The following is a 22,590-nucleotide window of genomic DNA, read 5'->3' on the forward strand; positions in this document are numbered from 1 at the left end:
TGACTCAAGGAATTAGAGGGGATATAGGCTCCTCTTGATGAGCTCCCGGCTCCTATAATTATTATTATTATTATTATTATTATTATTATTATTATTATTATTATTATTATTATTATTATTATTATTATTTAAACATCTAATGATAAAAAAGAGCGAAAGAAACTTTACACAACGTTTCGATGACTCCATGTCATCATTTTCAAGTGAAAAGAAAATAAAATTTGATAACTTAATATATACCGTGCGAGGTGATAAAACGTGTTTATCGTAAACCAACTAACACTGGCCTACTGCTTCACCACCAAAGCCATGTCGATAAAAGGTACAAGAAATCGCTACTCAAGACCATGATAAATCGTGCGTTCCACCTGTCGGCCTCATGGGAGTCTTTGAAATCTGAATGTGATCATCTCAAGGTGATGTTTACTAACCTCAAGTACCCCGACAGCCTCATCAAGTCCACTATCTCTCACTTTTTCACCTCAGTGAGGTCTGAAAACCCTGGAGAGCAAGCTCAATTATCCACCAATGGAAATGCTGTTCACCGAGTGGTTTTGCCTTTTAAAGATCAAAAGTCAGCTGACGCAGTGAAAAGGCAATTATCAGATCTAAGCAGCAAAATCGATCACTCTTCTACTTGTGTTCGAGAGTCGCAAAATATGTGAAGACCTCAAGATGTGTGAGCCCAAACCACCTATAATTAGCCAACAATGCGTTGTGTATAATTATAAATGTGATCTGTGTGATGCAGAGTATGTCGGCTACACTAGCCGACATTTACACCAACGTATTGACGAGCAACGTTATTCAGCGATCGGCAAGCACTTAAAGAACGACCACGCTCTTGAAACCATCGGCGACCTTTCCAACAATTTTTCCGTTTTAAAGAAGTGCAACGGAAAACTGGACTGTCTGATTTATGAAATGTTATTCATAAAGAAGAAGAGGCCATGCTTGAACACACAATCAGACTCTATACGCGCGAAACTATTTATTTAAATTTGTCACTATTTACGTTCACACTTTTACGTTTTATCACTTCGCACGGTATATATTAAGTTATCAAATTTTCTTTTCTTTTCACTTGAAAATGATGACATGGAGTCATCGAAACGTTGTGTAAAGTTTCTTTCGATCTTTTTTATCATTAGATGTTTAAGTAAATCTAATCTTATTCGAATTATTATTATTATTATTATTATTATTATTATTATTATTATTATTATTATTATTATTATTATTACGTAGCAATAAACTACAAGAGAATACGTACCCTTCCGAGGTTGTTTTATCTTCAATGACTGCGGGCTCTAAATAAAAAATCAGGTTATACACGTATTTAATAAAAGAATGATAATTGGGTAGCATGGAAACAAGTTCTCTTTGTATTGAATAGATCGTACTCGCAATAAATCAACTTCTTCAACAGTTAAGGACGGTTCCTACTATTGTTATTGCGCATACGTTCTGCGCATCTCGAGATACTCGGATATGCTAAGGGTGGTGCTTATTAAGATAAGGATATTTTTGCGCGGTTTAAAACTATGCGGAGAAAGCAGAACTTAGCAAGTGCTCTTGGGACACAAAAATAAAATTTGGGGTAGCAATGCATTTGTCAGAGATAAGTAGGCTTCAATTTGGAAAAGAACACCATAGATACCTATGCAATTGAAAGCTTTTTAAAAACATTGTTGATTAATTATCTTTGAAAAAGCACGGCAAACTAGATATGCTAAACTTTATATAGCCTGCCCTCGAGTTAATCGAAATACAGAAGGTGGTAGAACATTTACTGTGACTGCTTGTCGGGAATGGAATAAGCTACCTCTTCAAATGAGGAATCAGAGACTCTCAAAACTTTTAAAAATTCTCTTGGGAATAGGATTTTTAAAGACCAGCAATCTTTAAATCATTTTTCTATGTAAATATTGTGGGTCACTGTGCTGCATGCTAATAATTGTTTCATAGTTTTATTAGATTTTGATAATTTTATCATAAGCTCTGATTTTTAACTATTTTAACTATTTTGATCTTGTAAAGAGGGCCTCTAGTTTATAAGCATTTAGATGCTATTTTGAGCTACCCTCGATAAATAAAGACTTCACTTCACCTCACTTCACCTCACATATTCAGTAAACCGCGCCAAAATACCTTGGAATTAGTAGGCACCGTCCTTAATGACAATCCCTAGCATTGACTTTCTTGGTGAACGACTACTGCCCGCCCAGTCCGTTAAAGATTTGGGTTTGGTTGTAGATCCTTATCTTGAGGCAGCTGATATACAGAAGTTATCAGCTTCCTGCACAGCCAAGTTGTCCCAGATAAACCGGGTCAAGTATTTATTCAATCAGTAGACGATGTCAATTATTATTAATACGCTGGTGATAAACGAGCAAGATTGATTATTGCTCTACTATTTGGTCTAGTACTTCTGAAAGCATCATCAAGAAAATACAACTCGTGCAGAATTTTGCTGCCAGAATTATTACCATGAGGCAAAGGTTTGATGACATTACTCCGGCTCTGACGTGAATTGAAATGGCTCCCCGTTAAAGACCGTCGTCTTTTTTTAAAAATGCTTTATTAACATTCGAATGCCTCAACGGTCTGGCACCTCATTATTTATGTGAGAAATTTATCAGAGGAAGTCAGATCCACAGTCTATCCACCAATCCCCAGTTGTTAAAAAAGGTGGATAACGATATCCACTAGATAAATCGCTATCCATTGGACAGCGCAATTGGTTTCGTTATTATTTATCCACTGCATAGTGATTTATCCGGCAGATAGCGTTATCCACTTTTTAAACAAATGTGGCCAGAAATAGAGCGTATTTAAACATTCCCAAGTATCGTTCTGCATGCAGTCAAAGGACTTTTTCCTACAGAGTAACTAAGATTGGAAACTCTTATACAAGACAATTCACTGAAGAACATCATGAATTTTATTTTAAGACTTTTTCTTTCCTCTACCGATGTAGACTGCGAGCAAACTCTATTTTGCTGTAAATCATTGAAACGAACGAACATATACCGCGGAAATAGCGCGGAGATACCGCGGACGTTTGTTAGAGCGAAAAGAGAGACTGCAACGGTTTCATATTGCGTTTTGGAACACCAGTAACAGATTGACAGCACTCATAATCCTGCCTGCCATGCCCATTTGGAAAGTAATTCTCGCGGGAATCAATGAGCGTTTTTTGCCGATAACTTGTTCCCTGACAAAGTTGAAAGCCGTGTAGATCCGCAAAATATCATGCTACACGGTAAGGTGATGCGCGATGATTCTACACCAAAAGAACAGCAACGATTTTACCCGTTTATGTACTGAGAGTTCCTTCGAAATAATTTATGGCAATTTTCTATCAAAAATCAGAGCCGGTGAGCCGTCAGAAGGCCAGCAACAGAAGACATCGTAAATGAGCATGGAAAGTATTTTTAGCGTCTCATGTCGGAAGGGAGGAGAAAAGCTTTCCCTGACCTTTTCTTTGGAGAAGCTTGGATTTACTACATTCAAAAGTTAGGTACTCGCTTTCTCCTTGTGTGAAAGAGCAACAGATGATCCCAGGACAAAGGAAGCGATGTCACCGAAGGAAGATTCAAGCGAATGTTATTGGCGTACTGGAGCAAGTGCGGAATACCCCGGAGGTGCTCGTCGGAAATTTTGAGAAGAACCCCTAAGGGGTACCAAGATCCTGTCTTGTGGGTGTGGCATGAAATTTGCCTGAGAGGTATCAAAGTATGGGCTTGAAATTAAAAAGATAGTTAATTGTCAAATGTCTCCTGTCATAATTTTTCGGCTCAATACCCTAAAAGGTAACACTAAAGCTCCCGCTGTGGACCTTTTGAGGCTGAACACCTAGGCTCGATTTCCGCCGCTCACTCGAGTTCGGGTATCCTCCCCGAGAAGAGACGGCTGGACGCGTGAGCGATAGATTGTGTCTGTGACGTAAATTCAAAATATAATTTATGCGAAGTCAATAGTTGCAGGGAAATAGCATTAGACATCCCAAAAACACTGATTTTAAGAAAACAGAAATTACATAACCATGCTTAAAACGTCTGTGCGAAGTTTCCAGATGATACGAGCTTGAGTTTGTGGTTAAATGATCAGAATGATCAATGTGAGTTTGAATTCAACCGGCGAATCTGTCCTTGGCGCCAACTGGAAAATCAGTGAAGTTTGCGAACTCAGGCCATAGAAAACAACACAGTTCCCATTCTCCAGCTTCTCGAACACTTTTCGTTGTCGCAATCTTGGATGTTTTCTACCTTAAAAGCACTGTAAACCTCGAACAGGCTGGGTCAAAGAATACCTTCGCAGCCAAAACATATAATTTATGCCAGACGAATTTGTGCAGGCGAGTTTCTGATTGGCGGAGATTAACAATGGCTCACCTCACGCGTCCAGCCGAGATTTCGGGAGTGAGCGCTGGCTCATTTCCCGAAACAGCGGCTGGTAATCGAGCCTACTGAAAATCCTAACAGGTACCAAAACCGCTTTTTTAAGCTCTAAAAGTTACGACGAGCACCCCCGTCCTTTTATATGGGAGTCCCGCACTTCCCAGGGCAGAACACCCTGCCACTCAAATTTCTGCCACTTCAAATTCAATTTGAAGTATGTAATTTATTCAAGTAACAATAAATTGCAAATTGAAAACTTCTTTCTTAGAAGCTGCATGGCTACGCGGTACGCAGTACGCAGTGAGATAATCAATTCAAGATGGAAGTCTATCTTACAAACTGGCTACGCGGTACGCGTACCATGGGTGCCAGAGGTTCTATTTTTCTTTCGCGAGGAGCGACCGGTTAAAACGGAGAGGCGAAAAATACGAACCTCTGGTCACGGCGGTTTAGAATCTCACTTCCATGAAAATAGGGGAATAAGAGGTTTCAATTCTAAAATCTCCAAAAATCCAGAATTTGCTGTGTATTGTACTGTGCAAACCTCTAAATACTCGCTCGAATTCACAGCCTTGTTTCCGTAGCACTCCTTGCGCTCAAAACCGGTTTTGTGGCCACTGGTGTGCACTATCGCCGTTCAGCCAGTGAAATTGAGTGTTAGATTGTTTTTACTCGGAAAGAACTGGCACTGACTATGAAAACCAATCAGCGACCGTGTTCATACTCACAAACCATGGAAGTGAGATTCTAAACTGCCGTGACCAGAGGTTCGTATTTTTCGCCTCTCCGTTTTAACTGGTCGCTCCTCGCGAAAGAAAAATAGAACCTCTGGCACCCAGGGTACGGTACGCGGTACGCAGTGAGATAATCTCGTGAAAAGTATAGTTAACCAAACCGTAAATTGAAAGCTAAAATGTTAAAAGAGTGCTTAGGCCTAATCACTGAAACAAGCACTTATGCTTAATCAGTAAACAAGTGCTATTTTGTTCACACGATCTCGTAAAAAGTGTATTTAACCAAACCGTAAATTGAAAGCTAAGATGTTCAAAGAGTGCTTGGGCCTAATCAGTGCAACGAGCGCTTAGGCTTAATCAGTAAACAAGTGCTATTTTCTTCATATGTTCTTGTGAAAAATGTAGTTAACCGAACCGTAAAATTCACAATCGATCACTGCTTAATTCGCGAGTCACGCCTTTAGAACGAGAAATTCTCTTTTGAATAAATTATATACTTGAACTTGAATTTATTAGTTTCTGCGTACCGCTTAGCCAGCTACGCAGAACTTTACTGGAGTGGCAGGGTATTCTGCAGTTGAACCGGCGTGGAGGGCGTAATTCGCTAGTAATTCGCCACACGCCTCATAGTTCAAAATCAAAAGTCCCCAATTCTACCGCAGATGATGATGGAAGCAAGGAATGCATGCTTGATATTTAATACTCAATTTCTGGTGAAACGGCCGTGGACAAACAATCCTTTTCGCAAAGCCAACTGTTGCTTGATGATTTTGGCCATCTTTGAATCGGAAGAATCGGAGAATAATTTCAAAAGCGTGGTACACATAGGGTGAAATCGTAGAATTCCAGAATGAAAATCTAAAGAAAATCACTTCAGTAGCAAAATAGGTAGAATCTGACGCTTTACTCGTAAAATAGGTAAAAATCTTAGTAGTATAAAATCAGAAGATAGTAACTGTAAATCGGTGTATACTATTTCCGCGATTTAGCGATAATCGCAACATCCTTGCGGTACGAAATAATAATGATCACGCTTGGCACAACAGCGTCGATAACACTTTTCACAAAAGTGAAACTTTGATTAGTAAAGCTTTTATTGAAACCTGTGGGCAAAATGGCCAACACAATTTGTTTTTTTTAAAAAGAGCAAATGCGGTTCCTGTTCTTGTTTTAAATTCTCATCGTGAACAACCTCCAACTTACCGCGAATTTAGAGTTGATTGACATTTATCAAAGTTTACGTCATCACTTCTCCCGAGATCGACCAATTAGAACGCTCAGTCACCGGAGCGCCCGCTTTCACTCTAACCAACGCCTGCGGTATTTGCGACCCGCAGTTTCAGCCATTAAATGTTCAACGTACGCTTCTAGAGCCAATCTCGTACCCAGAGTCCTCGGGCTTTTTGGCCAGCGGGTGAGCGCCCGGAAACACTCTGGGATAATGGACTTGAACTATATATTTGATTGGCCGCTTGCTTAACAATGGCAGTCCAACGGAATTCGGAAACCCCAGAATTTGGAGGCAAATTCAAAATCTAAAACTAGTTTCAGCGCTGTTTGTTTTTTTCTAACTCAGAAATATATAAATCACAAAAATAATAAAACGACGAGGTTTGAATTATGTCTTATACCGCACGGGAATTTTCCCACGCTGCTAAAAAGTGATTACTGTTGCTGATGCAAAAGTACCATGGGAAAACATTACATCAGTCTCTTTGAGGAGAAATCCGTGGAACAAGGTCTTGTCCAAGCCATTTAGAATTACGAAAACATCAAATTGTAGTAGAAGATACTACCTGTACAAACTTTATTTCCTCGTACAAACTTTACTTTCCTCGTACAAACTTTATTTTCCTCCTACAAACTTTATTTTCCTCGCACAAACTTTATTCTAATCGTACAAACTTTATTATAAGTTTAAAAAACTTCATTATCATCGTACAAACTTTATTTTCTCGTACAAACTTTATTGTCATCGTAAAAACTTTATTGTCATCGTACAAACTTTATTTTCTCGTACAAACTTTATTGTCATCGTACAAACTTTATTTTCTCGTACAAACTTTATTGTCATCGTACAAACTTTATTTTCTCGTACACACTTTATTGTCATCGTACAAACTTTATTGTCATCGTACAAACTTTATTTTCTCGTACAAACTTTGTCATTCTTGTAAAGAACTAATCCGAAAGGAATCTGGGAACGAGCGTAAGTATTTCAAGATGGCGGAAGGTGAAGGTGACGAACGAGATGTGATCGAGCACTATTTTCACCTTGGATATACAAATGAAATCATTTTGGAGTTTCTCAAGCGCTTCCACCATATTAAAATAAGTTTGAGAACACTGAAAAGAAGGCTTCGCAGCTTTGGTTTAAGGAGGAAAGGCAATATCATCGACGAAGCCAGGATACGAGCTGTAATTATAAGAGAGTTATCTGGTCCGGGACGGTTGCAAGGGTATCGCTCAATGTGGCACACTTTACGAAGCAAGTCCGGTCTGGACCCCAGGGCACCAACCCCCTGCCCCCCCCCCCCCCCCACCTTCCTGCTCCTATTAATGTACATTGATTGGAGTAGGAAGGTGGGGGGGGGGCATGGAGTTGATGCCCTAGGGTCCAGACATGACTTGTTTTTAAGGTATATATTTTTTCCTGAGGGTGAATCTCATACATACTATTGGTTAAAAACTTGGTTGCCCACACAACCCCCCTTCATACAGTACATACTGGTGCATGAATCACAGTCCTTCTCTTAATACAATGAAGTGACTTATTATCCTTCACCTTCCGCCATCTTGGAATACTTACGCTCGTTCCCAGATTCCTTTCGGATTAGTTCTTTACGAGAATGACAAAGTATGTACGATGACAATAAAGTTTGTACGATGACAATAAAGTTTGTGCGAGAAAATAAAGTTTGTAGGATGACAATAACGTTTGTACGAGAAAATAAAGTTTGTACGGTTATAATAAAGTCTGTACGATTAGAATAAAGTTTGTGCCAGGAAAATAAAGTTTGTAGGAGGAAAATAAAGTTTGTAGGAGGAAAATAAAGTTTGTAGGGGGAAAAAAAGTTTGTACGAGGAAAATAAAGTTTGTACAGGTAGTGGCCCTTAACGGGCCACCGTAAGAAGAGGACATTCATGTCGTTTCCACAAAAAATTGTCGATCGTGTTGATTGCACGATGGAATGCACGCTGAAACACTAAAAATACACTTACCGAAAGCGTCAGAGATTTCATCTTCACTTGCTCTTACAGCAAGCCAATGATAATTTCTCCAGTTTCTTTGACGGTGTGTAAGGCTATGATTTTTGTTTCTCGAACACTTTCAACCCGCCATTTCTACTGTTTACGGTTTTCTTTTTTTCTGTTTCCGTTTAAACTCAAGCATGCGCAATAAGACCGGAACCCGTTTTCAGGGAAAATGGAGTCGATTATCCCAGAGTCTTTCTGGGCGCTCACCCGCTGACCAAAAAGCCCGAGGACTCTGGGTACGAGATTGACGCTTCTAGAGCAAAAGAGAGACCGCTCGCAGTCTTCTACCGATGACGTTTTGTACGTTAACATAGAGTAGGCCTTGTGGGAATGTTAATAAGTTTGTATAGATCGTTTTCACTGTCACGCATTAAAAAAATAAATCGAAAACCATCCAGTGGAAAAAGTCAAGAATTCGTGATGTTGTAGAAGATAAATGAAGAAAACACTTCTCCAAGTTTTAGGCCCGTCCGTTTCCCCAAACTTCAGATATTCGTCGAAATGTTTCGCAGAAATTTACAGAGCCCAGTATGAAAACGCCATGTTGGTGCACATCTGTGGTGCGCCAATATGGCGGCCGGAAAATAGTGTCAATATGTGTTACTTACTTTGGCTATCTAGGCGAGGGATCATCTGTACTGAACAGACAGCTATCTACTTAAGCACTTTTCCTAATGCTTTAAATTCTAAAAAGGTTCAAAACCATGAGATAAATATATATTTCTCAATAAACTTGATCGTCGCCTCGTGTCACGCACCGCTATAACTCAGAAATTCAAAATGCTCTGGTTTCCAAACGAAGCACGCTATTGAGCTTTAAAATTGCAAATGGATACAAATTTACCGCCTCTTATGCCTGATGAGGATAAAAACTTTCGTGGCTCTTTAGTTTTGGATTTTAGAAAATGATGACGTCACGTGAAAACGATCTATTGTATGCATCGTGGAATGCGGAACCTGAAAGTAGACATTGCCAAGTACTGCTTTCAAAGGTTTTCAAAAAAATGAAGCGATCTCTACTTCACTAGGATCTTGAACACTGCTGAACACAACCCATATATAAGGCTAAAATTACTTCTCAAAAAAATGGTTCATTCATTTCACTCCAGCAGATAAGCTTGAGAGTGCGATATAGCATTACAGTGAACGCGGCTCCCGCAAGTTCCTCCCATTTGGATGTGTTTTAAAAAGCTTTTTTGCGTTTTACCCCTACTTCCAAATAATTGGAAAATTACCGTTGGCCAAACTTGAACGTAAGTTTGCATACGAAAGCTTATGCTTATCGACTTCCTGTTTATCCTTCGAGCCAGAGCCTTTTCGTGTGTTCATGGTTGACGGGGTTTGGATGGTTAACTATCCAGGCATAAAATCGGAATAACGAGCGTGCCGATTATTTTATAAGCTTATATTTGTTCAAGTAAATATTAGATGCTGCCATAATCCATCACGAACATGCCTTGAGTCATTTTCATCTCGGTAAACGGGCTGAAGTGTTCATATGGACAAATTTCCATCCTTAAAAAATGAGATCTCTGCCTGAGAAACCGACGCCGACCTTTGGTTAAGTCAATTGTCTTTTTTGACAGAACCAGCTGCTGTGCAGGTTGGATTTTAACACAGCATTAACTATGATTTTAACTAAGAACCCACGCGGGAAGAATAAGAGAAATTACCTTCGTCAGAGAGAAAGGGTTTTGAGTCTTGACTTGACTGATCATGAAGAAATTAAACTTTAAATGCTTAACCCCCTTACTTGCATTGCGTCATTGTGTAAAAATAACTTAATAGCCCTTTTCACGGTTAGTTTATGTCATTTGCATTACTAAATGTAATCTAACGTGGATGTGAGGCAATTTCGGGCTATTTTGTAGTTTTAAATTACATCATCGCAAAGCACGTGTATACGAGACGATTTCTTCGCGATCGCTCGTTTCCAGAAGTTTTTATTCTGGACCGAGCGTGGCCTGTTTGGTCAGGATGTGAGATGACGTGCTTTTGTTACATGGAAGAGTACTCTGAAGCCAAGACCTATAAGAGTAAGCCAGAACAAAGGAAGAGCAATGTAAAAGCTAACTTATTTTTATTCATCAGAGGAAATAATTATTGCCAGTCGCACGGAGTTTGTCCGGGAGTTTGTTAAAATAAACCACGGATAAGGAAACGCGAGAGCAAATGTCACAGATGTTAGCTGATATTTGTGCTTCCAGCTCAGAATACACGGAGTACGTGTACTATATGTAACACATGCAAGAATTCTTTTAAAAATTTAGCCTTTATTCTTAAACATTACTAGTAAAAGTGAAAATAAATGAGACGTTTTAATAACATGGAATTTGCGAGTTTACCGAAACTGGAGCCATCACGCAACGTGTCATCAAAGGTCATATCAAAATCCACAGAACAACAGTGGACTTTGTCAGTATGTTATGTCTGTAAAACTTCAGCCGTTCACAGTAATGATTTCAGTAACAGACAACAATTATCACAGGCGGAGAACGCACTCCTAATCTTTGATTACTACTAGTATCTCTTGTATTCAGACTCGTTCTTCAAAGATCGCCGGCAAATGCTAACAAACATGGGACGATCTTTGAAACTCAACTTTCACTGCGCTTGATTAGAGAATGTGTTTTTTCATGAAAATAAAGCCAAGGTTAGCTATATAATAGAGCTGAATTTGCCACCTGGAGGAAGAGTGGTGGGGTGGTTCCGAAGGAAAAAAAAATTGTCAGTGTACTAGTAGCTTGTGCCCCTACCTGAAATCACGGTAATAACTGAGAAAATGGCAGGAAGAGACAGAACCAAGTTCATCGCTGATAAGAACTGACTGAAAGGCGATTTTGCCAACAAGAAACTTGAGCTGAACTCTACCAGGTTACGTTAACTCCTTCTACCGTTTGAGCCACTCAAGGAGTTCCAAGGGAAAAGGAAAATCGACCGCCAGCACAGTCGGCAACTTTATGATAATGTTGTCAAAAGTACAGTGAAAACTGATACTTGACAGTTGACCTTGATTTAGTGGGAATCTAAATAAAGCGTGCTTTGCATACAGACTCGATACAAACTGAGAAAAAGAGACCGATGCATTCGCTGTAACGGATGCATATCTATAAAATTCCCTGATCACTTCTCAGTTTTGAGTTAGTGATAAATATTTTGAGTGAACTCAAAGTCTATTTAATCACGAAGGCATCTTGGTGACAGAAAAATATTGAGACAACAGAGTCGTCATGAACATGCAAAATAGTTGGTCGGATACTCTTCAGTTAACAAGACGCCTAAGGGCATTTTCGTGGGAAGCACCAACAGTTCACACAAATAGTCCAGTTATAGCACGCCGCCATGTTTAGTTGGAGGGAAGAAATCACTGGTAAAATTTGGAAAGTGGTGAAAATTTACCAGACTGGTGACGCTGTAACTTTGTAGCTGCTACTTGTTGTACAAAAGAGAAATAAAATGTATCTATTAATTCATACAACTAAATTTTCCAATGGAAACACTCAGCACAACAGTCATCGAAAGATTGTCGAGAAATGTCAGGATATTAAGGTGAGATTTCTTTGGAACACTGGATGAAGATCAACCAATCCATTTTGCCTTGATCTGCGTTCAAACTGAATTAGAATTACGCTTATTCATAAACACTGAAAACAACACACCTTTACTGTAGGACAGTTTGAACTGTTAAATTTCAAATAAAGTACGCACAGTTACCAATTAAAAATGGCATACAAAGCAAAATTTAAAATGTAATTGGGGTTGGCTCGGAAGTGCTACTTTCAGCATTCTCGACGGGATATAAAAAAAAAATTAACGTGGATCAACCATAAAATTGCGCGATAATGGCGCATTAACGCATCTCATGCTCTCTCCGCGCAGAGTTCAAACAGCGGGTCGGGTCTGGTAAAAGCCTTTTTATGTGACTTTGCACCTGATAGGGGATTTTTAAAAAAAAGTGATTTGTGCCAACAGGGCTTAACTTCAGTGAGAAGCGTAAGCACGTGGCTAATTGCCATACCAGACTAGGAAAAAAAGAAAAAGATACGCGACTGTTTTTTAACCGTAGGGTACATCCAACGGAATTTAAAGTTGTTCCAAGCTTTGAGTCCAAAATTACTTTATGACTGAAAATGACAATCTTTTAATCCCAGCCACTTTAAAAAACGAAACATCGTCCAAAATTGTTTATCGTCCGTGAATTCGTGACGAACTGTTTATAGAACTTACTTTGATAATCTTGACAAAACACAAAACTATGTTTAATGTCTTTGCCAACAGTTTTGTTTTATAAACTGGGGTATGCCTGAATGAACATAAAAGCAAGATAAAGATGAAAGTTGTTTGGTGAAGACATCGAATGTTAAAATGGAGATTTACTTTTTTCACAGAATACAAACATAAATGATCTCCTCTGGCAGACCAGAATACACTTTGAAGGTATCAATAATGTACCCATAAGGTACCCATACCATAACGTATTTTACCATAAGGTAAAATACCCATAAGGTATTAGCCACTTCTGTTTCAACAGAAATGGGTAAGGAACATTAACGTAACGATCTTTTTGCTATTGTGGAATTAATCCTAGTTTAGAACACTTTCAACCATAAAGTTTACTAAGCTCTTAGAAACAAATTTCCCTCAAATAAACCAAAACTTCGCGCAACTTTAAAATCACTCCATTATCGTTAAAATTTAATACTCTCCACAGATTATTAAATAATAATAATAATAATAATAATAATAATAATCATAATAATAATAATAACAACAACAACACTGGGGTAGAACAGGTTGGTGCCTCATCCTACCACGGAAATGTGGACGCTCCCGCCCACCAGAGTCTTGGTCTTGGCAAGTGCCAAAAACCCAAAAGCCACCCTTGTTAGGGTTTAACAACCTCATTTGAGAGAATGCCAAATATCGAATTTCACACTATCGATGTCAACAGTACTGGAGCTTGTATTGAAGTTGTCACGTCCGGCAGGTGTCCTGTGGATAAGCAGTGCAGGCCCGGTCGTCATTCTGCTACTGCTGAACAACGACAGAGGAGATTAGGATGGTCATAGGAGGATAACAAACGGTTGTTTGAATGTTACATCAGGAGTGAACCAGAGAGGCGAGGGTACAGAAAAAGATTGCTAGACTTGTGGAAAGCCCGTAACATCAACGAAACTAACAGAAGTCACCGAGCAGAGATTGGCTGATCAAGTACGCCATATGAAGTGTCATTGCCTGAGAAGTGTTCCAGGGGCCAAAAGTTTCGGTCAACTGATTTGGCTGAAACTTGGCACAAAAGTTGGTTGCCATGAGATATTTCAAAAGCCAATTTGGCTCACTTCCCTGACTTAGTTTTGGAGTTTCAGGGGGGTCTCATTTTTTGCCCTTTGAGCACCAAAAATTCAGTCTTTCAGGGGACATTTTGAAAGTTCCATAAAACCCAATTGGTAAATTGTGCTGACAAATAAATTTGACCATGAACTCTACTATAACAGAGTTTTTATTTCATGCATGTACCTTTTTTCTCAAGGTATTGGACAGAGAGGAGCCTGGGGCTAGAGTTTGGCAAAAGTTGATGCAAAAATTACAACCCAAAATTGCTATATTTTTCAAAAAATCTATGTATCTACCCGCCTTCTTGCGCAACTTCCAACTTATCAAAATTAGTTGAGAAAAATTTGGCTTAACAAGGTTTGTTGAATTTTTGCCACAAACATTCCATGCCCCTCTAAGGCCATTCAAAATGGAATTTTGAGAAAAATTCATGCCATAAACAAACCAAATTGCTGACATAAAGCCCTTATTATGTATTTGGCGAGTGAAAATGAATTGTAAAATCCAAATCAGTTTCGTTGTTCAGAAATACTGTGATTCTTACCTTACAATTGCTCGTAAAAGACCTTTGATTTGCACAACAAACACCCTGATTTAGAAAAACAAGGGTTAAAGTTTTCTTTCAAAACTTAGTACGCATCAAACACGACAAATAATGAAGGCCTTACCTAGATATAACGATCTTTTTAAACGATGCTTGAATTTTCATTGATTTATATTCAGTTTCAAGTCATAATTCTTCTCCGTTGCTCCAAATATGGAAAATCGCCATATTTTGTCAGGCCTGATTTTTTGGATGATTACAAGATAAAGTTAGCTTAACAAAAACGTTTGTTAGCATATAATCTATGTCTGTTAACAGCCTGCAAAGTTCTTGTAAATACCCACTAGTAAAGGAGCATGACCATGCATACATAGATATATTACAAACATACCAGCTGCAGTTTATAGCGGTGTCGATGTGACTCGTTATTTCAGAGTCCTTTAGAGCGGAGTAAATGAAACCATCCGCCAAGAAGGAATGCTCAGTTTCAGTTAGGAGAGCTGGATAGTAAAACAAAAAGCTTTTGTTGCAAATACAATAACCAAATGAGGCCTTGCATTGAGAGGATCTATCAGCTTGCCCGCCATTTTGGACATAGGAGAGAGTGGTGACTAGACCGAGTTCCCATTCTTCTTCCGTTTCGTGGATATGGTTTGTCAGGACTTTGTTCCTTTGGAGGGGTAAGTGATCAGTGCGGTGCCTCGTCATGGGCTGCGCAAGAAACAGGAATGGTTCCTTTGTTATCCTGCGAGATAGACATGACTTAATGGTTGAAGGAAAAGTACAAGGGGTCAGGCGCGTCCGGGGCAAGAGGAAGACCGGGTCATACCAAAGCTACAGGTGATTCTAAATATCAGTTAGGGATCACTCACGCGCACAAATGGCTTTTATCGCCATCCAGTAACCTATTTTTATTTAACAGAGAGCACGATATTTTACGATATTATCGTCTCAAATTGTTTGTTTGTAACCAAGATTTCCCGGGGTAATTTACTTGGTTCTTGCGAAGAGAAAACAGATAGGCCTTTTAAATTCCGCGCGACAATAGTATAGAAAGGAAGCTGTACTTATAAAAGATGCTCTACAAGAAATCAATATATTGCCACTCAACTTCCTAAAATTGGCTTTTGCTCAAACGAATTGGAAACAAAATAAGTCTCTGTTGAAGAGTTAGAACATACATGTTTCTTTCGCTTCCGTAAATAGTTTTTTTCTTTCTCAGAAACTATCATGTCGTGTTTTGAATTAAAAAAGAAAGAAATTAAATAATATAAAAAATGTTATTTTCTTCGGTGAAAATTCATCAATTTTGAGTAATGAAAAGTGGACGGTTTCTTGAATTAGATAGATAACTTTTCCGACTGAATCCATCTATTTTTAGTAGAAAAAGAAAGGAAAAGAAAGAAAACTGACACGCTTCTCAGTTTTGTTAAAAATAAACTCTCACTGTGGTGAGAGCACTCACCTCCCATCAATGTATCAATTTATTGATATTTTTTTTCCTTTCTTCTCAGTTTATAACAGTGAGTTTAAGTATATTTTTTGCTGAAGATTTGTATAGAAGGTTGAGCATAAAGATAGCATATGTAAATATATTTTTAATTACGGTAAGCTACACTAAATCCGATCACTTATTTTCGTATTGAAGAGTTTATGGCCAAAAATTATTTATTATTATTATTATTATTATTATTATTATTATTATTATTATATTATTATTATTATTATTATATTATTATTATTATTATTATTGTTGTTATTGTTATTGTATGGAAAACCATACCAAGTTAGGAAGCTAAGAAATTGGATGCTATTGAGACGGTTCGCTTCCAACCGAGGTTTCATTCGTGACATACTCAGTTTTGAAAATGCTGAGTCTTTTGGTAGTTACCACATCATTTGGACTACAAACAATTGTCACAGCGACCCACGAAACCGATTTCATTCACAATTTACACTCGAAAATCCACCATGTTGTCTTAGAACTCCTCGTAGTATTTAGTTCCCTGATAGCATAGCAACAATTCATGATGGCATAAACAGAGGATACCCGTGAAGTAACTGCAAAGTTTTATTAATGATAGAAGATATTTAAAGTATGTAGAGGATACAGATATGATGCCTTTACAGCGAACCTTCTTCGAATCAGAATTCGTCTGTGTGAGGTCAGAACGGAGATGGATAATTCAAGCAAACAAATTATTAATGATTAGTTCTAGTTCATTTCTCGGTCATGCAAGATCAATTGTACTGTGATAGTTTGTCTTTTCTTTCGTTCTGACCCGGAACGTGAAAAGTTCTCTTGTTCCAAAACTGAACTGTTCTGAATTCTAAAAATTACCTCAACTGAGCATTTTCAGACATACCCCTCTCCCAGATAAAAGAACCTTTTGAAATGCAAATAAGCCTTGTTCCCCGAATCCCATTGCTCGGGTGAAGTTCACCTGGAATAGTGTGGCTAAGTTTTGTATATATTTTAAAAGTCATTTCCACCATCTTCTGGTCTCGTGCACCAGTACTATAAACAATTACCCCTGTTAGTGACTGTTAAGCGGAAATGAAGAGACAAAGGACATTCTCTGCTCAACATTTTGACAATTACAACTGCATTCCGTACCTGAAATCGGGATGAAAAACGAACCTGCTGCAAGAATCAGTACCCAGTTCACTTCTGGCATCTTAGCGTGTAAAATACACTCATCAGAGGCCCCAATGAACGGGAAGAAAAGCAACGTCTGCAAACGAATTCCACTGACTTAAAACAGATAGGCCTTTTAACTTCCGCGCGACAATAGTATAGAATATATTGCCACCCAACTTCCTAAAATTGGCTTTTGCTCGAACGAATTGGAAACAAAAGAAGTCTCTGCTGAAGAGTTAGAATATATATGTTTCTTTCGCTTCCGTAAATAGTTTTTTTCTTTCTCAGAAGCTATCGTGTCGTGTTTTGAATTTAAAAAAAAATTAAGAATATAAAAAAAAATGTTATTTTCTTCGGTGAAAATTCATCAATTTTGGGTAATGAAAAGTGGACGGTTTCTTGAATTAGATAGATAACTTTTCCGACTGAATCCATCTATTTTCAGTAGAAAAAGAAAGGAAAAGAAAGAAAACTGACACGCTTCTCAGTTTTGTTAAAAATAAACTCTCACTGTGGTTAGAGCACTCACCTCCCATCAATGTATCAATTTATTCATATTTTATTTCCTTTTAATTATCAGTTTATAATAGTGAGAGTGAATATATTTTTTGCTGAAGATTTTTATAGAAGATTGAGCAGAAAGACAGCATGTAAATATATTTTTAATTACGGTAAGCTACACTAAATCTGATCACTTATTTTCGTATTGAAGAGTTTATGGCCAAAAAATTATTTATTTATTATTATTATTATTATTATTATTATTATTGTTATTGTTATTGTTATTGTTATTATTATATGAATAAATTGATACATTGATGGGAGGTGAGTGCTCTCACCACTGTGCCACCCTTACTCCTTTACCCCTGGGAAGTCATTAACAAAGATTACAAAAATTAAAGGGTTTAATAACTATTGCGGGACACCAGAAGGGATTGTCAACCAATCTGAGGCTTCTCCGTTTACCACCATTCGTTGTTGACGCCCAGAGAGGTAGTCCCTACACCAGTCCAGTAAGCTGCCTCGCACCCCATACAGTTTCATGAGGAGAATGTTATGGTTATAAAACAAGGTGGAATGCCATGGCAAAATCAAATACTACATCTACTTGTTTGAACCGCCTATCTAGTGCCTCGAGCCAGTCATGAGGAATCAACAAAAGTTGTGTTGTGCCAAGTAATAAGACGTGATGTGCACCATGTATATAATCAGCAACTTGATGATAAATGACATTATACACAATTATTTCTTGACATACAAAAATTGTTCTAAATTATGAAAACTACGGAAGTGAAGGGCCTTAGCTGTAATCACTCCATTGCGTCGCGTGAGAAGCAGAGTTTGGCAGGAAACAGGATAGCCTGTGTGGCGAGCGAATGAGCTGTGAATTCGAAGCTGGGAGGGGATTGGGGCGGGAGGCAAAACTACATTGTACCTACAACCCAAGGCTGCGTGACGTCACGATATTTAATACGGAAATTCGCTCTCGGCTTGATTCAACTCATCAAGGGAATCGTTTCACAAATACTACAAATCACAACCTTTCCTTGCCAAAATACGTTTTACTGACAGTCAGATTAACTGCGTTTGCTTACCTTTCATTTCTGTACTGTCTTGGGTGGCTTGATGGGTTTTTCGGACGGTTTATTTTCCCCACCTCACTGATGAGTCGCCAAATACAAAGGAGAGAAAAAGTGGTACAGATTCCACCCCCTGTCAGCGCTGAATGCCTCCAGAATCTCGCCCCATTTCTCCCACTTCCAAATGGCTCTCGCCTCCCAGCCGTTATGGCTAGCATCGTGACAATTATCATGGCATTCACAAGGCTCAGACGACCTGAAAATACTGCTCGTGGACAGAAGGAATTTGATCCGCCGTTATCAAATTCAAATTAATCAAAGAGCTCATATTTTCTTCTCGAGCGACAAAATTATTAATTATTCGACCCGCCAGCGCACAGCGTGTCAGTCAAGATGCGATCCAAAGCAACACTTACGTACCTAAGACATGATGCTTTCGCACTTTTGCAAAAATATCATCAGTCTGGTTATTAGCATATCGAAGAGAGTAAGCTGATTTCTTCTCTAAGTTCTTTGTTACGCGGAATGCTGTTTGGTGACTCGTTCCACAAATCGAGACGTCATATTCTTTCACCTCAAGTCCTGTCCCAAAAATGTTTAGTGTAGCATATGGAAAAAAGCCAGAAAATGCTAGTTCTCACTCACGTAATCGGAATGCTGTGTTTTTCATTAAGCTGTTTATTGTACAGTCTATTTTTCATCTTTTTGCAGACGGTTTACATGTAAGTTGGTGGCACAGTGAGTGGCAATAAACTAGCACATGTTGCACTAAGATAACGAGAAACCGTGGGTTAAGTTTCGTAATAAGCTCAGAAACAAAATTACGACCCAATGTTTTTTTCAAAGTCAATACAAAACAAATTCTTGTCGGCAAAGTTTCATGCTGTACAGCGTCTCATATTATTTTGAAAATACGTGGAAATCCACTGTGACGCTCAGTAAGATACACCAGAGCCTCAAACTATTCGCGGTTTCGAGAAAGACACGCGCCTCAGCAAAGTACCAGTCAGAATTGCCTGAAACTAGCAAAATAAGATAAGGAATATTTAATTTTAGATAATTTAGTTTATTTTTAACAAAAAGAGCATCTTTTATAAGTACAGCTTCCTTTCTATACTATTGTCGCGCGGAAGTTATAAGGCCTATCTGTTTGAAGTCAGTGGAATTCGTTTGCAGACGTTGCTTTTCTTCCTTCAGATGCCAGAAGTGAACTGGGTACTGATTCTTGCAGCAGGTTCGTTTTTCATCCCGATTTCAGGTACGGAAAGCAGTTGTAATTGTCAAAATGTTGAGCAGAGAATGTCCTTTGTCTCTTCATTTCCGCTTAACAGTCACTAACAGGGGTAATTGTTTAAAGTACTGGCGCACGAGACCAGAAGATGGCGGAAAGACAACTTTTCACGTTCCGGGTCAGAACGAAAGAAAAGACAAACTATCACAGTACAATAGATCTTGCATGACCGAGAAATGAACTAGAACTAATCATTAATAATTTGTTTGCTTGAATTATCCATCTCCGTTCTGACCTCACACAGACGAATTCTGATTCGAAGAAGGTTCGCTGTAAAGGCATCATCAGTATCCTCTACATACTTTAAATATCTTCTATCATTAATAAAACTTTGCAGTTACTTCACGGGTATCCTCTGTTTATGTCATCATGAATTGTAGCTATGCTATTAGGGAACTAAATACCACGAGGATTTCTAAGACAACATGGTGGATTTTCGAGTGTAAATTGTGACAATTGTTTGTACTCCAAATGATGTGGTAACTACCAAAAGACTCAGCGTTTTCAAAACTGAGTATGTCACGAATGAAACCTCGGTTGGAAGCGAACCGTCTCAATAGCATCCAATTTCTTAGCTTCCTAACATGGTATGGTTTTCCATACAATAACAATAACAATAATGATAATACTAATACTAATAATAATAATAATAATAATAATAAATAATTTTTGGCCATAAACTCTTCAATACGAAAATAAGTGATCGGATTTAGTGTAGCTTACCGTAATTAAAAATATATTTACATGCTGTCTTTATGCTCAATCGTCTATAAAAATCTTCAGCAAAAAATATAGTTACTCTTACTACTATAAACTGATAAGTAAAAGGAAAAAACTTCTGAATAAATTGATACATTGATGGGAGGTGAGTGCTCTAACCACATTGAGAGTTTATTTTTAGCAAAACTGAGAAGAGTGTCAGTTTTCTTTCTTTTCCTTTCTTTTTCTCCTGAAAATAGATGGATTCAGTCGGAAAAGTTATCTATCTAATTCAAGAAACCGTCCACTTTTCATTATTCAAAATTGATGAATTTCACCCAAGAAATTTACATTTTTTCATATTATTATTTTTTTATTCAAAACACGACATGATAGTTTTTGAGAAAGAAAAAAACTATTTACGGAAGCGGGAGAAACATGTGTTCTAACTCTTCAGCAGAGACTTCTTTTTTGTTTCCAATTCGTTCGAGCAAAAGCCAATTTGAGAAAGTTGGATGGCAATATATTGATTTTCTTGTGGAGCATCTTTTATAAGTACAGCTTCCTTTCTATACTATTGTCGCGCGGAAGTTAAAAGGCCTATCTGTTTTCGCTTCGCAAGAACCAAGTAATTTACCAGGGGAAAATCTGGTCACAAACAAACAATTTGAGACGATAATATCGTAAAATCGTGGTCTCTGTTCAAATAAAAAGACCTTTACTGGATGGCGATTAAAAGCCATTTGTGCGCGTGAGTGATCCCTAACTGCTATTTAATCACCTGTAGCTTTGGTATGACCCGGTCTTCCTCTTGCGTCGGACGCACCTGACCCCCTTGTACTTTTCCTTCAACCATTAAGCATGTCTATCTCGCAGGGACAACAAAGGAACCATTCCTGTTTCTTGCGCAGCCTATGACGAGGCACCGCACTGATCACTTACCCCTCCAAAGGAACAAAGTGCCATCGTGAATTGCCCTCGAAGTTCTTACCCTGACAAACCATATCCACGAAACGGAAGAGGAATGGGAACTCGGTCTAGTCCCACTCTCTCCTATGCCGTCCAAAATGGTGGGCCAGCTGATCGATCATCTCAATGCAAGACATCATTTGGTTATTGTATTTGCAACAAAACCTTTTTGTTTTACTTTACAGCTCTCCTAACTGAGCATTCCTTCTGACGGATGGTTTCATTTACCGTGCCTCCGCTCTAAAGGACTCTGAAATGACCGGTCACATGGTACACTGCTACAACTGCAGTGGTATGTTTGTAAATATCTATGTATGCATGGTCCTGCTCCTTTACTAGTGGGTATTTACAAGAACTTTGCAGGCTGTTAACAGACATAGATTATATGCTAACAAAGTTTTGTTAAGCTAACTTATTTTGTAATCATCCAAAAAATCAGGACTTTCCAAAATCTGGCGATTTCCATTCTTGGAGCAACGGAGAAGAATTATGACTTGAAACCATATATATCAATGGAATTCAAGCATCGTTGAAGGCTAGGTAAGGCCTTCATCATTTGTCCTGTTTGATGAGTACTAAGTTTTGAAAGAAAACATTTTACCTTGTTTTTATAAATCAGGGTGTTTGTTGTGCAAAATCAAAGGCCTTTTAAGAGCAATTGAAAGGTAAGAATCACAGTATTTCTGAACCAACGAAGCTAATTTGGATTTTACAATTCATTTTCACTCACCAAATACAGAATAAGGGCTTATGTCAGCAATTTGGGTTGTCAGTACGGCATGAATTATGCTCAGAATTCCATTCTGAATGGCCTTAGAGGGGCATGGAGTGTTGTGGCAAAAATTCAACAAACCTTGTAAGCCAAAATTTCTCAACTAATTTTGATAATTGGGTCACTAAAGTAAATAATGGTATAGGTACGGAAGTGTGCAGGAAGGCGGGTAGATACATTGATTTTTGAAAAATATAGCAATTTGGGTTGTAATTTTGACTTTGCCAACTGTAGCCCCGGCTCCTCTCAGTCCAATACCTTGAAAACAAAGGTACATGCATGAAAAAAAACTCTGTTAGTAGAGTTCATGGTCAATTCATTTTGGCAGCACAATTTACCAATTGAGTTTTATGGCACTTTCAAAA

At 38.3% G+C, this 22,590-nt stretch overlaps 1 protein-coding gene across 3 annotated transcripts in view; it reads right to left on the reverse strand.

The window, feature by feature from the left end:
- Positions 1-11,949, reverse strand: part of LOC137997972 (uncharacterized) — a 52,966-nt gene extending 41,017 nt beyond the window's left edge. Inside the window, exons 1-3 of one of the 3 annotated variants that reach the window (XM_068844354.1) lie at positions 11,152-11,948; positions 10,069-10,423; positions 1,274-1,310 (exon numbers count right to left, since the gene is read on the reverse strand). Coding sequence is in view for 2 of the 3 variants with exons in the window: in XM_068844345.1 (XP_068700446.1) it covers positions 1,274-1,310; positions 11,152-11,206 (92 nt within the window). In the remaining variant the exon portion in view is untranslated. Of the gene's footprint in view, positions 1-1,273; positions 1,311-10,068; positions 10,424-11,151 lie in introns of all 3 variants that reach the window. The other 2 variants (XM_068844345.1, XM_068844337.1) reach the window with 2 other exon arrangements.
- Between the last annotated feature and the right edge of the window lie 10,641 nt (positions 11,950-22,590).

This window comes from Montipora foliosa, chromosome 1 (genome assembly GCF_036669935.1).
Source record: "Montipora foliosa isolate CH-2021 chromosome 1, ASM3666993v2, whole genome shotgun sequence".
Lineage (NCBI taxonomy): Eukaryota > Metazoa > Cnidaria > Anthozoa > Scleractinia > Acroporidae > Montipora > Montipora foliosa.